Genomic DNA, 18,114 nt, shown 5'->3' with positions numbered 1-18,114 from the left:
GGGGGGGGGGGCGTTGAATTACTTACCCCTTTACATTTACGTCTGACAGTGTAATGATATGATCGTGGATTGTTTGGACTGTGGTCAACGATAAAATAATTATTATTATTAATTAAGATTGTTTTATAATAAGTTTGATAGTTTGGTGTTAAAAAAATTGAAGATTGCATCAGTGTTGGTCTCCCCAAGCGCTTCTTCGATGTTGGAGGGGTGGTTTAAGATGCTTCGTTCGTAGTTATTTTGACACAGTGGAGTTTGAGATGTTCGATTGTCAGTGGTAGGTTGGTTGTTCTTCATGGTTGAAGAGAAAAGAATAGGTGAAATGTGTCTAGCTCTATTGTTGACCAATATCTACTATACGGGCTATGATGATGGGGTATCACCATTTCTGTATGGTCTTTTTTATAATTTTTAATTTATTATCAGATATAGAATCCCATTGTGATTGCCATTGCTGGATGGAGATTCGGTTAGTTATTGATAAGTCTTTATTTAAATAAAGACTTATATATTAAATAAAGATCTATAAAGATTATTATTATTCATTAAGATTAACTTTTAAATAAAAAACCTTATTTTTCAATGTATACACTTTTCATTAATACACAATTTATACTGTTATTAATATAATTGATAATTTTATCAATTGTATAACAATAAAATTATTTACATAGATTGAATGTATGACTTTAACTGGCGAATTAAGTTTTAATAGTAAATACCACATCAGTATTGTAATAATGTTTTGATTTATATTTTGGAAATATTACATATCTTAATTATAATTTTTGTATCGTATTCAATAATAAAAATTAATTTATAGCCTATGTCAATACTGGAGGATTCAACGTCATCACAATAGATTGGAGTTCTATTGCCCGTGATGTTATATATCCTATAACAGCATATACGACTACACAAGTTGGCTCTCTGTTTGCCGAATTTTTAAAAAAATTGATCCATGTAATTGGTATAAATCCAGAATTCATACATTTAATAGGCCATAGTCTTGGTGCTCATGTTGTAGGATCATGTGGTTCTTATTTTAAATCAAGAAAAATTGGCAGGATTACTGGTAAGTGATACTTAATAAGGTATAACAGTTTAATAACTATAGTTTTTTATATGATTTAAACCTTTGCGTTGAAAATTCTTCTAAATAGAATAAAATATTTGCCAACTGAGGAGAGGGTGTTTGAACATACAGTTAAAGGATATATCATCTTAGGAATCCCTTCTTTTCAAAATTGATATGACTACATTTTTATTTATTATTATTTTTAAATTACGTAATTACACTTTGGATACATTATAAGTTGTAACTAAAATCAATGAAAAAGTGGTAATCTACAATGGTTAATATAATAATTATAATTATCCAGTCTAATGCGTAATTACCAAACCCAGTTATCATTCTTAAATTAATCATCATATCAAAAAATATGTAGGAACCCTATTTTTACAGTACAAAATATTTTTATATTATCATGTTAGTATTATAGATTAATAATTTTTCAAACAATATTATCATTTACTTTACTAGCCATCAGTTTAGAGCAGCGTTTCCCAACCTATATGTCGCAAAATATTTTTTATGGATCGGTGTTTGTAAAATTATGATAAGAAAATATCTTAGTTATCAAAATATAGTTATATATATATATATATATATATATATTAAAGTTCAGTTTTTCAGTATTGCATTAAAGTATATGATAAAATTGCTTATAGTAAAATAATTCGTTATGTTATTATATTGAAACATATAAGTTTTTTTTTTTTTTTGATGTTTATCTACCTTACACAAAGGATATTTACAGACCACCTTAGCATTAAGGTTAGAAACACTGGTCTAGAGAAACACTGGGCTAATCAGACAAAGGCCGAACTAAGCAAGAGAATATGTAATTAGTAGATACCAGATTAAGTAAATAGGATTTTAGTATAAGATGATAAGAAATAATACAAAAAAATATGAATTAAAAAAAGTCGTAAGTTTGTTTGAGACGTTGAAGTCATTTTTATAACTATTTATTTATATTTATATTAAAATCTTATAAAATTCACTGTTCAAATTATGTTAATCGTATTCTATAAATATACCCGAGAGGTAAATGTAGATAAATCTTTCTATCAACATTTATTACATTATTTATTATCAATTATTCATAATTTAATCGTTAATAAGTTAGTATAACAAAATACATACTATCGCATATTATATGTTCATATGTGAATGCATACTCATATTCATGCAATAAATGTAATAACTAATAAATTTTATAAATTTATATTTTATTGAAATTTCCATTTTTTTTTTTTTTTTTAAACTCTCATATTTAATAGGTATATAAATCAACTGTTACTGTTTAGAACCCAGTAAAAATACCGTGTAGAAGCTAAAAACCTGTTTGCCACACTTCTTGTTACATTTCGATTTTTTAAACATCAAAAACCTTTAAACTTGTAGACTTTTCAGTTTAAAATTATTTGTAGATGTTAGTAAAATTTATATAATAATCATTGAAGTTTTAACAATCATAAGAGCATTACTACTATAGGTTTGGACCCAGCCGGCCCCGGATATGAGTTTATTCCTGATCATTTAATCCATTTAAATTCAACTAATGCAAAATTCGTAGATGTTATTCACACGTCAGCTGGATCTCTTGGTTATTATCAAAGTATTGGTCACGTTGACTTCTATCCCAATTCTGGATTTGCACCACAACCAGGATGTGACTCACTACTAAATTTGTGGGAAATGGGTAAGTCAATGCATTTTTTAACTAGTTAACTAGGCGACATAAATGTCGCCCAATGATTATACTCTGTCGACAATATTTTGAAAGATTGGGCGAAATAATGCGAAACAAACGTGTAATACTATAATCATACTATGGTATTACATTGACTACTTTAGGAAAATCATTTTTTGTCACCCAGTGAAAATTCCTTATAAAATGCACTGGGGTAAGTATTCAAATCTGTAAAGAGAATAATTTTAATAGTTATGATATTAAAATAGAGACATGGACTATTTTCTGATACATGAAATATAAATCAAATGAAAAATTATATGATTAAAAAAATTTATTTCGAATAGAGTTAGAATATCATTAACATATTTTTACTAATTTTGTTGAATAGCAAATAAGCATATCCAAACTTTTAATATTTTAAATTTCAAATTTCAGTATTGTGTTATAGCCGATTTTAGTATAAAATGTTCTAATGATTCTGGAAGTCATATTCGTTACACTTTTACTACTTTAGTATATTAAAATAATATTATTCCTTTTTTTAATATTATAAGAAAACATGCAATTGTAAAAAATTTCAAATCTGAATCATTAGGTTTACTTAATTTAAAAATTTTAAAACCAAAAACAAATTACAAATAATGTATAAAATGTGTACTGCCTTTAATTAAAATGGAAACTTAAAATTGTAAACATCATTATATATACTCATCAAATACAACAATTTACTTGTTTGTAAATGACTGTGATGCAAACATATTTTCAAGGTCTGTCATTTTGTTGAAGTTTTAAAAAAGAACAACATTACAACACGTATGTTAAAAAATGTCAAATAAACAAACGTAGAAAAGCAAATAATATGTTCTTTATTCCGTGATCCATATTACAATTTATAATAAATAAAGTTGGTATGTAGACTAATTAAGAATAAAATATATGTATTTAATTTTAGTTACCTAAGAAGAAATAACATAGAACTAGATAAATATTAGTGCAAAATTATACATAATTAACTCGACAAATAGAGTGAATCAATAAAATAAAGAAAACAAAGCAGGAACTTTATGCATTTGCATATTTTTTAGGAAGCTGTATATTCAAAATTTGATTAGATAAAAATTCATTTCATAATCCATACTATGGAAATACAAAAATTTATTTAATGTATTTTAAATGTAAAATGTGAACATTGTATATTTTTGCATATTTTACTAAATTTAAACGATTCCACTTATTTAATGATTTTAAGCACATTAATGTATATTATCTTTATAATTTTCTAACTGAATTTACAGGGAACAGTCTTAGACGAGACATAGTTTTTAATGGATTATTACCTTATACTATTTAAAGCATAGTTTGGTGTATCTATTGGTTATAAAATAATTTAAATTAAATTTCAAACAAATCGGTATGGTACTTTTGGTAGTACGTTGAATTACTCGGTTTTGAATCATAAAACAGTCTTTGTCGATGTCAATATTTTTTAAAATCTCTTCTTATTGTATTAGGGTATTAGAGAGACCACTATATTAAATTTCAAGCTCATATATTTTGTCGTTTTTTAGATGTATCAATGGTATTTGCGATTTATTAAAAAATATTTTTATTTATTTATTTAATTTTATTTCTGGTAAGGAATATTGAGCCCAACTGAATCTCTCATGTTACATTAATTACATTTAAATTTAAAAAAAAAAAAACAAAACACACGATATGTACTTGGTCAGAAAAACTGAAGATTTTTTTAGTATTCTTATTGAAAAACATTTATGGCAAAATAGTCATTTTTGGTACATAAACACCTCATATTTTTAAGAATATAATTTTTGATATTATTTTGCAGAGATGGTAAGTCCATGGCAGGCTAAAAATGTAATTTTAATATCTTATATTCTAATATATTTATTCTATACAAAAAATAAATATAAATCCAAACTTTAGCTTTAAATAAAATGTTAGATACTCGTATTATACCTAAAATAAATATGTTTTAATCGCTTTACCTATATGCTTTTAATTGCTTATTAGTTATTATTGGAAATAGTGTAATTATGCTTACCAATTTTATTGTTGAACGTCTGATATTTGCCGTTAAAATTGTTCTCTTATGAATTGGGTTTTATAACATCGAACAAAAAAATAATAATTTAGATCTTGGCAAAGGCGCAAATTAGTTGGAATTACAGGTGGGTGGAGCAAAACAAACAATACCCTCCATGTGAAAAAAATTGGTCGTTGTGCCCACATAATATAAAATACGTAATATATATATAATGTATTGATATATGCTTATTAACCACAGGGGTATCCTTCTTGGATAACGGGTGTGACAATTCCGTGGACCCCAGTTAGGTGGTGGTGCAGCCTGAAAGATGTCAGAATTGTCTCAGGTAAGTAGGTGGACACAAATATCGTGACACTGAAGCACCACCACCACCAGTCGGGCCCCCCATTAATGGGGGTTTAACGTTGGGCTAACCACTCAACTTAGTAAAAAACAATATAGTTCCTAGACAAGACACACAACAGCCTCAGATGAATAATAAGTTGAAAGCGTTGATTGTTGGAACCTGAAATAGTGCGCACCCTTTATGCAACAGACGTGATGAAGATAGTTACGTCAGCAATCGAAAAATATAAAATAGACATAGTAGCAATACAAGAGTTAAGATGGACAGGAGTAGAAAATATAAAGTTAAAATACTCTACAATAGTCTACAGCTGTGGAGATAAATATGAGTATGGAGTGGGATTTATTGTTAAAAACGACAGGTTATCACGTATCAAACGTTTTAAAGCATGTAACGAACGATTATGTTTGCTACACATAGAATGTAAATGGATAAACGTAACACTGATCAACTGCTACGCACCGATGGAAGGGAAATAAGATAAAATTAAAGAAGAATTTTATAGCCAGCTAGATTTGATATATGATAGTATCCCTAGAAGAATAAAAAAAATTATATTGGGTGACTTCAATGCGAAAGTCGAAAGAGAGAATAATTTTAGACCAACAATCGGAAGAGAAAGTCTTCATGAAGATTCAAACGATAATGGCATAAAATTGAAAACCCTCACAATTTCAAAAGAAATGGTGATTAGCAGCACATGCTACCTGCACAAAAGTATCCATAAACTAACCTGGACATCCCCTGGAGGAACAACACATAATCAGATTAACCATGTGGTAGTAGATAACCTAATAAAACACCGGGTTCAGAATATAATAAGTTGTAGAGGCGTAGGATCACACTTAGATCATTTCTTAGTAAAGGCTATTGTGAGGATAAGACTACCCAGGAAATGGAAAGCAAAATTATCACTTACAAAAAAACTGAACATAGAAAACCTTAAAGAAGAACAAATGCGAAAAAAATATCAGGATGAAATATTAAAACAATTAAATGAGAGACCGCAAACTGAACAGAATAGATGGAATAACATCAAAAAAACTATCACGTTGACAGCGACGAAATCAATTGGATACAGAACAAAAAAAAGTATCAACATGGTTTAATGAGAAGTGTAAAACGGCAATAGAAAATAGAGGTAAAACAAAATTGAAAGTAATGAAAGACAATAACAACGAGAATAAGAATTTGCTAACTCAAAAACAGAGAGATATTAAAAGAAAACAATAAAAATAAAAAAGAATAGGGGAAAAAGAAAAAATGAAAAGAATAGAAGAGAAATATATAAATTCGAGAAATTTTTTCCAAATAACTAATGACAAAAAAGCTGACAAGAAAATTTAAGCCAAAAACTACCATCATGAAGGACAAGAATGGAACACTAATAACCAAAGAAACAGAAATAGCAAGAGAATTTAGAGCTATGTTCCAAACCTTACTAAATAGGACTAGTGATTTACCCCAAATAAATACAGAATATATATCTGTAGAACCAGAAGATAAGGAACCTAGTTTACAGGAGATCGGAGTTGCAAGTAAAATGCTCAAAAATAACAAAGAGGTAGGAAACGATGAAATAGCATCAGAACTATTAAAGTATGAAAGAGATAACTTAAAAATAGAGATATGGAAAGTAATAAAAGAAATATGGGTGATAGAAAAGATCCCAGAAGATTGGAATACATCAATTATATGCCAGATTCATAAAAAAATATATGTAATAGACTATGGTAGTTACAGGGGGATTTCATTACTAAGTATTACTAACATTATTCTTAACCGACAACGACCATATGCAGTAGATATTATAGGAGATTACCAAAGTAGCTTCTTAGTGGGTAGATCTACAATTGATCATATATTCATACTTAAACAACTGATAGAGAAATACTATTTGTAGATTTCAGACAAGCATATGACTCAATAAAAAGGGAAGCATTATGGGAACATTTAAAACTATTTAAAATACCAGCCAAATTAAGAGCAATAATACGAATGTGTATACTCGTAGAAACAGCAAAATGCAAAGTAAGATTCGGACAAATATACTCCGAAGAGTTTTAAACCATAGTCAGACAAAAGTAGGGTGATGCACTATCCCCTATACTCTTTAACATCGCATTGAAGGTGGTAGCGGGAAGTATATATAATAAATACAAAGGAATTGGACGTTGGAAAATCGATATTAGTCTCAGCGTATGCGGATGATATCGTAGTTCTTGAAGAAACCGATGATGATTAAAACTAGCAACAGAGAAACTAATACGAAGTGCCAAGACAATAGAATGTGAAATAAATGAAAACAAAATCAAGTATATGTGCATAGCAAGAGAACAACCACAATTATACCAGACAAGGAATATAAAGATTGGAAAGTACACTTTTGAAAAAGTACAAAGTTTTAAGTATCTTGTTACAGAACTAAACAGCCAAAACAACAATCATGAAGAGATTAAGAAACGTGTGGAAGCAAGGAAAAGATGTCTGCATGCACTATCTAAATGCCTTTATTCAAAGCTATTGTCAAAGAAATCAAAAAAAGAGGCTGTACAAAATAATAGCAAGACCTATCATAACGTATGCATGTGAGATATGGCCAACAATGTTAAAAGATGAGAGAAAACTGTCTATAGTAGAAAGAAAATTTCTAAGAAAGATCTGTGGACCTAAAATAAATAACATAACCAGTAGTGTCTTGGAGGGTATGCGCGGGTATACGTATTATGGCTTACCATAATCAACTTCTAACCTAACCCAACTACCTGTTGGACTTAATTCTACTGAGATATTAGGTATAATTATTGGTGATGGGTCGAACTATTCGAATCTCGAAAAGAACCCTTGATGTTCGGTTCGGTTCGGTACGAAATTCGAACTCTGCATGAAAAAAAATCGAACCGAACTATCAAGCATCTTTTGCTATTCGAAAATCGAAATTGAAAGTATTTGTCGAACCAGATTTACTGGCCACGATAGTTCGAAAACCAAATATTTGTATAATTCTTCAAAAGTTATTTTTGAAGAATAAAAATTGATAATAATTATTTAGAAATAATTAGACTATTGGCGGTAGAAAATGATAATGTTTAAAGGACAAGTTATGCATTATTTATAATAATAATAATAATGTTATTTTTCCAATCGCATGTTACATATCCACCCTCCGCCGACCAAAACATTAATAAGTTGTTTATCGCCAATGGAGGCAGTGTATCTACATCCATATATTAGCTATTTTTGTTTTTATCATATTTATTGTAGAGGTTAAAATCTATTTTGGATAAATCCATGGTAATATTCCGATACCGCGACTGTGCTGTTAATAAAAACATGTTTACCACTTATGTCTTACATTATAAATTCTACTAATCATTCTATATTTGTGAATTATAGTTATTATTACTATTTTTTTTATATATTATTAAAATGTACTGATTGTATTGTCATATTACACTCAATACTCAATGAATATTTTATAAGCTACAAAACAACACGAGAGAGCACAATACTGGTTATGATCTAAAATTTAAATATTTTGTAAATAATACGATTACTTAGACTTAAAAGTTAAAATGTATAATAGGTAATACAAAAACTTAAAATACAATTGTAATTAATAATTATGGTTGATTTAATTTGTAATTAGGTACAATGTACATGAAAAAAGTATTGAGTTCGAGTTAGATATTTATAGGAAATATTATTAGTTTTATTCTACAATAAATTATGGCGCCTCGCATTTCGTAATTTAGATATTGGCATATCATATTGCCTAAGGCCTCGCAAATCGTAACGACGGTCCTGTACAGATAGCATATCACACATGAACATTTCAAACACTCACACTCAGTGGTCGAAATGGCTCAAGATAAGAAGAAGGATGTCTTATAATTCAGATTTCCTAATATCACCATAACATTCTTCACACCTTGTGTACTTATAATATATATATATTTTTTTATAGTTCACATAAAGTATATTATCTTAGTCCATGACTCTCAATACGGGTATAATACGAGTTTCGAAACGGCTTATACTAAATAACACGATAAGCCAGGCGCCCGGGTCTGAATGTTAAAAACAATTATTTTCATTAAAAAAAAAATGTCATATGATAATTATATCATTTTAAAATACAAGTCTTAGGAGGAATGTGTTATTCTAGACAAAACAAATAGAGGGATGAAAACTGTAAATACGAAAAAGTAGAGACATGCCATCCCTCCGTACTCCCCTACTTCGAGCACTGCTCACACTACACTATACTAAAGTATTACATTTGCTATATAAAAATATATCAAACCATTTTAATTTTATAAGTATTTTTTATTCAATAATTAAATTTAAAAAAAATTAATTTATTCAACTAATTCTATACAGTTAAATTTTGAAAAACTTACCTTATTTTTATGAGTTTTTTTTTTTACTGAAATTGATTCTTTGAAATTAGTTGAATAATGTGAGCATTCTAACCCAATTAATTGAACAATTTATTCAAACCTTGACGATATTATTCTGGTGTATGAATTAAATAATGTTTCATATTTTCTTAATTATGAATAAAGATGATAAAACTCTTCAGAAACGAATCTATCTGTATACCTGGTATTAACTTTTTCTTTCATTATTTTTATTTTTAATTCTAATATATTTTAGCTATAAGTTTTCAGTTAGTAATAAATTACTCTATGTATAAATTAGTAGTATCTTGACTACTAAGTAATAGGGATGAGTACCTAGTTCATAAACAGTTCGATTCAGTTAGATGAACCCAATTGAGTTGATTCAATGTTGAAGAATTGATTCATTAGTAACACTGATTATGTTACTGAACCGAAAGTCAAAGGTTTAATTATTAAACTTTAATAATTCAATGATTCAATCCTATGATTCAATTCTACCTTATTTTACCTTAGTCCATGGTTATCAGTACTCATACGAGTTATTAGACTTGCCACTGACTTCTTGTGTCATCTTTTAAAATGTGTATACCAAAGAGATAATGTAATTGCAGTCACGGTTATTCCACAGACTAAATGAAAATAATTATTTATAGCCTATGGGTTTTTCATAAAAACGTTATTATCTACGTTTTAGATCAATATTAAAGTGTTCACTTTATTGTAGGCTCGTTATAACTATACAGCATACGTTATAATTATTTGGGTAGATTATTAACACGATTCATGTTGGTAATCAATGAATAGCTCGACACCATGACCGAGACATAGTGAACTTGGTCAGGTCCTGGGCCTTTTTTGAAGCCCTGGCCCCTGGGCTACAGCCTGGCTGCCCCCCCTCTCGTCGAGCCTGATTTTATGATATGTTTATACAAGACTTAAATCTCACTATAATAAGACATTCGTTTTTCTTTTATTATTTTATTGAATTTATAGTTCTAATTCTCTAAATTAATGTACATACATAGTAATATTAATAATAATAATATTTATATTGAATCCAAAATAAATATAAAACATGTGGTCAAAACATATTTTCATCAAAAAAAATTTAAAAAGTTCAGTTTTTTGATTTATATCCATGATATAGGTCCTATGCCCCAACCCCGCCCTCACAACTATAACATATCTTGGAGGCTTCTGCCTAAATACGTCACTGGGGCTACGTTTATATGTTTATAACATTTATACATTTAAAATTAATCGTTAAAAAATATGATAACTGCTTTACAGTTGATACACAAACAATCTAAATCGGTAGATATTATTATCAATATAATAATTATTTTAACTCAATTAAAATTATATTTAAATGATTTTAAGAGAATCACTAGATCCATTCAAATAATCGATTAAATAAACTGAACTGAATCTATTAATTTAACTGAATCATATTTCCCATCCCTCCTAAGCAATATAGAAAAGTAATTTTCTCACGATCGCATGCATTAAAATCGCAAAAATTTCATTTTCCCTTCGTAATAATTACCCGCAGTAGATTGCGATCCGGTCATTAGACACAACGCATGAACCGCACTACCATGATTCATTTAGAACATAGCATAAAAGACCGGTCAAAATCCGGAACAAGTATTAAAAATTTAATATAATATAAGTTTATCAAAAACAAATGAAAATAGTATTAAACACAAAAAATAATCTGATACATAAATCTATTTTTAAATTGATTGCAGAACAATGTAGTCATGCCTATTCATATATGTTATATACTTATTCTGTGTATCACAAAACAACTTTGACTGCAGTAAATTGTTCTTCGTGGTCAGATTTCCAGCACAACAAATGTATAAATAATAAAACCATTTTCATGGGACACGAGACACCACCCAGGTAATTTTTGTATAGAAATAATTTAATTATTATGATTTATGATCAAGAATATTTTATTTTATTATAATTATTTCAAATCACTAACTAGTATATTATTAAAATTAGTTACATTGGTACTATATTAAACATAGTTATATAAACAAGCCTATGCGATAACAAAGTATTTTAAAAATGCTCAAATTATCTATTAAAATTAATAAACATGTTAGCCGTTAGGTAAAATGCATCAAGTGGCTTAACTAGAAATTTTTTTATAGGGTTCCAACTGATCAGTTACATTATATATCATATTAAAAAAGAGCAGAGTTTTATGTTTCATGTTTTTTTTTTATTTTTTTTTAGAGAAAACCAAAAAACTGTTTTATTTTGTTTAAAACTGTTTTTTTTTATTTGTTTCATTTTAAAGTGTCATATTTTTATTTAATTGCTTAAGCTGCTTTAAATGTGTTTAAAACTGTTTTAAAAAAGTTTAAAAATAAGTAATTCCCGATCAGTGATTAATTGAATATCTTATGAAGCACAGCACACATGCTTACTAGCAACACCCGATAAATTTAATATCAATAACATTGTACAATGGCTGATGCACGGGCGGACTGGGTCGGTGGGATACCGGAAACTTTCTCGGTGGACTGCTGCTCAAAAATAATTTGTTATTATATACTTATTACTTATAATAAAATAGTTAATACGTATAAATATAAATTATATTTATTTTATTTTTAACATAACGCGCGTGCATAAAAAATTGTTTACATTTTATATTTATAAATAGATTTTAGGTTTCGGTTCAACTGATATTCACCCTTCCCCCCCGGCATCGCCAACAATTATTATTTATAACTTCATATACGACGTGAATTATACCAATTGATTAATAAAGAACGGTTATAAGCTATAAGTTTATAACCATGTATCACTATAATGTTGCATAATATATTTTATTATTGTGTTAAATTGGTTGTGAACTGGTAGATACAGTTTCGTACTTGCGCGATTCGACGTGCGAAACGCGGGAAAACTCGCGACAGACTTGCTCGACGGTAAGCGCGACGACGAAACACTCGCAACAGCGAAAGAAAAAGAAAGAGAAGAAAAAATACGAGGTCACCAATTTGTGGGGGTCGGCGTGTATGTGGTTGATGTGAACCATTCACCACAAATAACTCATAGAAGAGTATTGTTAAAAAAGTATACGAAAGACAAAATATTTATAAAGATACTAAATAGGTATATTAAACAACAACTCGACGGAGTAATAATAAAATGATATATAGTTCGACGGAACAGATACGTATAAAAAAGGTGTACAATGGGTTAATAATGGCGTAGTAAATACAAGGCAAAAAATAATTACGTTGGTCTCGGTCGACGGATCGGTGACGAGAGCGAGCAAAGCTCGATCGAGCGATCGCCGTAACCGTCGAAGCTCGTAAAGGTACGGTTTCCTAGACGCGACCTATTTCGTATAGTGGTTTCCAAGACCGCGACATGTCGCAGCGGCCAAACTTCTTTTCAATCAGCGTTCGTAGTTAACATACGTTTTTAGTTTATTTTCAAACTTGTTCGAGTACGCACGTCTTTTTCATTTAATTTTACAATGAATAGTTATATTTTTAATAATAATAACATTCTTCTAACAATTTATATATATCTAATATAGACCTTATTTTCCAAGTTTCAAAGATATGTCTTTCCAAATATTATCTTTTAATATTATATTTTTATAATTTTTATCTCCAATGTTGAAAAGAACCGGATTCTTTTGTACCTCTTGAATAAGAATTTCGTCGTCGGACGCAGAAAAAAACCAAAGTAGACGCCATCATGCTGAAAATTCACAACGATCGCTGTGAATGTCGCGGCGACTTGTCGCGCAGTACTGCTCCCGGAGCAGTAGTGTCGTCGGTCGTCGCGACCCAAAGTTCGGTCGTCATGGTTTGTCGCGCGTTACAAACCAGTCAATATGATTTTCGTGTAAGTAGTTACTAACGACATGTCGCGGCGACAGGTCGCGTCTAGGAAACCGTACCTTAAAGAAGGCCGAACAACGTTCACATTAACAAAGAGCATGTATAAAATAGTTCGACAAGAATATAATTCACAAAACTGGGTGACAGTTGGTGACGTGTGATAATGGGGCTACGCGCCGTATCCCCACAGTATCAATATTCGACCAAATTGGTATTAGGAGTGATGGTCACATATAGACACTATTTTATAATGTGGTTATATGCTTTAGCATCATGCATGGTTATATTTTATTTTGATTTGTATTGTTCTTTGTATTTGTATTTGTTCTTTTAAACTTTGATTAAAAACTTGGTTAAGGTCAAAAATGGGAGAAGAACGCTTGGTTGGGTTAGCTTTGCTTAATATCCATAAACACAGAACAGTTGAAGTCTTAGATCATATACAATGGATGGAGTCATACAAATAATTTGTGAAGCCAACATAACAGTAGGACCACAGTGATATGCGCATGCGCGTGGCATCTTATCATAAATTTTTGGCGCAAATATTAATTAATTGATTGTTGAACAAGATAACGATTAACTATAAAGTATAAGTGTTTGTTAAGTTTCTAATTGCATTATTATAATAATATAATTAATTATATTGTATTTGCTACGTCAAAATGATGATCAATAACAATGTTTGGTAAATTTAGAATTAGTGATACCTAAATTCAATTTTAAGCCGAAAAACAGATTGACATTTGATAAGCATGCGCGCATGCGCATATGTCACCGGTCCTATAGTTATGTTGACTTCAACTCATTCTATAGGTGTGATATGCGATGATTCTATCCATTGTTTATGATCTAAGGTTGAAGTTGACGAAGTTATTGATTTATTTTCTGGCATTAAAAAAATAAATTTAGATTTTGTTATATGATTCATTTTTTAAGTATTTAGTAATAATTTATAATAAAGTGTCAGATTAAAACCATAAAACCATAAAACCATAAAAAATTGTGCAATTAATTTATGCCCCCCCCCCAAAAAAAAATGTTTCACAGGTACGCCACTGGCCACGAGTACCTTTTTTACTGTAAACTCTGCCAGTAAAATAAAACAGGTAAAATTGGGTTCATGTAAACTCCGCCACTAAAAAAAAAACAGGTAAAATTGAATACATGTAAACTCCGCCAGTGAAGAAAATCAAGTATTAATATAAATTTAATATGATATATTATTAAAAGTAATACATAATAAGAATAATAAGTGAATATTATTATTATAATATTATATATCATACCTCTATTTTTATTTCACCAGACTCATATTTAATATTTTGGTTATATTTGTAGTTGTTAAATAAAACCAATAAATTGCCTCGTTGACCAGTAATGAATTTTATATTATTACTTTATTGAGATATATTTCATTCAGACATATTTCGTTCAGTGTAAAATATACTCGAAGACATGCAGACTCCGAATGATAATGTTCGTCAAAATATACTTTACGTATACCACCTTACCTACTGCTGATATCATCATTGGAAAAACTAATTTCAGATAATATGAAGATAAAATTATTAATAAATGAATCAATGTGGATATATATCCACCTTGAAATGAATCGAACCATGACAATAATTTTATCAATTTCGATATACATCATCGCAATTGATATCAACGTACCTATTTAATGTGAAAAGGCACGTGGTAATGTGAGCACTGAGCAGGTATACAAAAAATGAACTGGAGAAGTTTATATATACCCATTACAGGTGAGAAAAAATACCGGCGGAGATTACATTAGACCTTTTATTATCTTTTTATCTTAACCAATATTCTAGCGGAGTTTACAATTGCCCATACATTCAGGATTTAGCCGGTTTGGGACAACTAAACACCATAATATTTAAAAATCAAAATCAAGGGGACCAGTTCGGGGCCACTGATTTTTCTTAGGGGGCCAGACCCCCTAAGGCCCCCCTTAACGACGTGCCTATATCATAAGCCAAGAGTCAAATACTCTTCCCAACATTTTTTTTCTAATAATTAGCTTACAATCCTACTTATTGAGTGGAAAGTACAATATCATTAAAAGAGTTAAAAATATCAAACTAGTAGTCAATAATAAAATATACCCTGCAAAAATTACATCCTCTATAAATTTACGCCCGGGAATGAATCGTAGTCTTCTTCCCCTTAGCCTTTGCTTTTAATTTACAATTTTTTAAATAGTTTAGTACTATTATTTATAGTATTAACTATATCTTAATTCCAAAGTTCCTAGATGTACAATACATATTCCATAGTTAATATAAACTCTAAATTTTTAAAAATGAGTTAAAAACACTTAAATAAAAAAAATAATTTAAACAAAAGTTTTAAACAACATTGATGATGTTTTAGATAAATTATTTAAAACAGTTTTAAATATGTTGATTAAAAAGCTTTGTTTTAAACATAACTCTGAAAAAAAGTTAGGAAAATAGTATTAAAAAAAAAAAAAATGTATTTATTTATTTTTTATTTATTTATATTATTATTATTTGTATATGGAAATGAATCATGTGTTTTGAAAATGTTTGGTTATGAAACAGCATATGGTACCTATGAATTTTATGCAATGTAAATTTAAAATATAATATAATTTATGATTTTGTGAAATTGTTGATGGGGGATTACAGCTTTCTCCGAGGTATGCCACTGAATTCTCTACATCACTGATAACCAGGGCTTGGAAGTTAAAGTTTTTGCTTATTTTTATGGATTGACTTAAAATGTAGCAGAGTGCTATAAAAGTATATGTCAAGTTATAACACGTACAATTATGAAATTTGAAAGTGCTTTTTTTTGTTTTTTTCAGCAATTTTTAAAAAAAATACTTATTTCCAATTCTTCAGTTTTTATTTTTACTTATTTGACCAGTTTTTTTACGTTTTTATAGTTTTCTCCTACAAAGTTGTTTTTGATAGAATTAAAATTAAAATTAATTCTAATCTACGTTGTCACGTAGTTCGTCGTCATCCAAGGCATCGATGTAGGGTTAACAAAGATATTCCAACGCTGAAAATAGAACTAAGTGTCAAACGTCAGGATGATCAAGAACAGTTTATATTTGAATTTTCAGAAAAATCCCTTAGAAAATCCATAAAATCCTCTAAGTCTTGAAAGTGAAGATTTATTTTTATTTTGTTTGATTTTTTAGTTAGAAATTTATAGTTTTTTTTTTTTAATAAATATTTTTGCTTAATTTAAATTTTTTTAAGCACTTATTTTAATGATTTTAAGTGCTATAAATCTCGAGCCCTGCTGATAACACAGATAAATACAAAATAATACATTGAAAATGTAAATTTAAACATAACAAAAAATGATTCGTCTAAAAATAAATAAAAACTTAAAAAAAATAAGCATGATTCGATTTATGTTTAAAATATTAGAATGAAAACTATTGAAAATTTAGCAATGCAGTATATCCGTAGATCCAGTGGCGCAACCAGGGGGGTGGACTCCGGGTCTGGACCCCCCCCCCCTTGGTACGTATAATAGTATATTAATATCATATTTTATATATATATATATATATTATAATTTTTTATTATTTGTATATTAGTTTATTTTGTCAGACCCCCCCCCCATGAAAAATTCCTGGTTGCGCTACTGCGTAGATCAATATGTACTAATGTCACAATCTCTAACAAAATTAAATAGTAACAAGCTATTAAATAATATTTTTAACTATTTATTGATATATTCATTTTGTTTTTTTTTCAACCACCATCCTATTTCCCACCTGGCCAATATGTAATATCACATTATTTTTATAAGTTAAGAACATTTTCGTCGAACTTTACTCCGGTAAACTAATCAAAATAATATTTTAAAAGCAATTTTTGATGCTTTTCAGTGTAAAATGATAATACGAGTATATTATCCATCATACAATTACCATGATATATTTTATTGCATTAAGATAAGTGAAGCGAGAAAAATACTTAACATAAATATTTGTTATCCACTTAAAATGTATAATTTTTTATTTTTGTACTCATTTTAATATAGTAAATATATTTTTTTTTCTAGTGCTAGAGGTAATTTCTACATGAAGACTAATAAAACGAATATTTCTTAGTATTTTAAAATATATAAATATAATAAATACATTATAAATATTTACAAATAGGTAATACATAATGTTTACAGTAAATTAAATGTATTTTAACACATATTACGAAATTATCTAATTGATGTTTAATATATTAACAATGTTCACTTTTAACATACAATAAATTTAAAAAAAATTTAGATACTTTTATTTTTAATTTATTTGTTAACTATCATACATTTTAATTTAATTTATACTTATTAAATGTTTAATTAAAGAGTGAGTAGATTTAAGTTCCATAGCCGATGCGTATAATCATACAACCACTCATTTGAAAATAATTGTAACTTAAACTATAAATACCAATTTCCTAGATAACAGTTTAATTACCTTACCATTTTGTAATAAATCAAAAATTGGGTAAATTAAATAAGTATTATGAATGCATTACTTTTTAATAAAACATGAGCCAAGATTTTATGTCGTGATTTTTTTTTATAATAGTTAGGTTAAAGCATTTTAGGAATCTGATCTTATCTCTTTTATCTATTATAA

The 18,114-nt window shown here is 28.5% G+C and overlaps 1 protein-coding gene across 1 annotated transcript in view; it reads left to right on the top strand.

Annotated features, from left to right (window-relative positions):
- The window catches only part of LOC112685012 (lipase member H-like), a 28,032-nt gene extending 10,314 nt beyond the window's left edge, over window positions 1–17,718 (top strand). The window contains exons 2-5 of the mRNA XM_025556765.1: window positions 817–1,075; window positions 2,562–2,768; window positions 11,334–11,490; window positions 17,538–17,718. Coding sequence (XP_025412550.1) covers window positions 817–1,075; window positions 2,562–2,768; window positions 11,334–11,490; window positions 17,538–17,586 — 672 coding nt within the window. The 3' untranslated portion in view covers window positions 17,587–17,718. The remainder of the gene's footprint in view (window positions 1–816; window positions 1,076–2,561; window positions 2,769–11,333; window positions 11,491–17,537) is intronic.
- Window positions 17,719–18,114: the final 396 nt, after the last annotated feature.

Source organism: Sipha flava, unplaced genomic scaffold (assembly GCF_003268045.1).
Source record: "Sipha flava isolate LNK unplaced genomic scaffold, YSA_version1 261_pilon_pilon, whole genome shotgun sequence".
NCBI classification, from domain to species: domain Eukaryota; kingdom Metazoa; phylum Arthropoda; class Insecta; order Hemiptera; family Aphididae; genus Sipha; species Sipha flava.
Note: the sequence above shows the minus strand (reverse complement) of the source record. Positions and strands in the feature narration are given on the sequence as shown.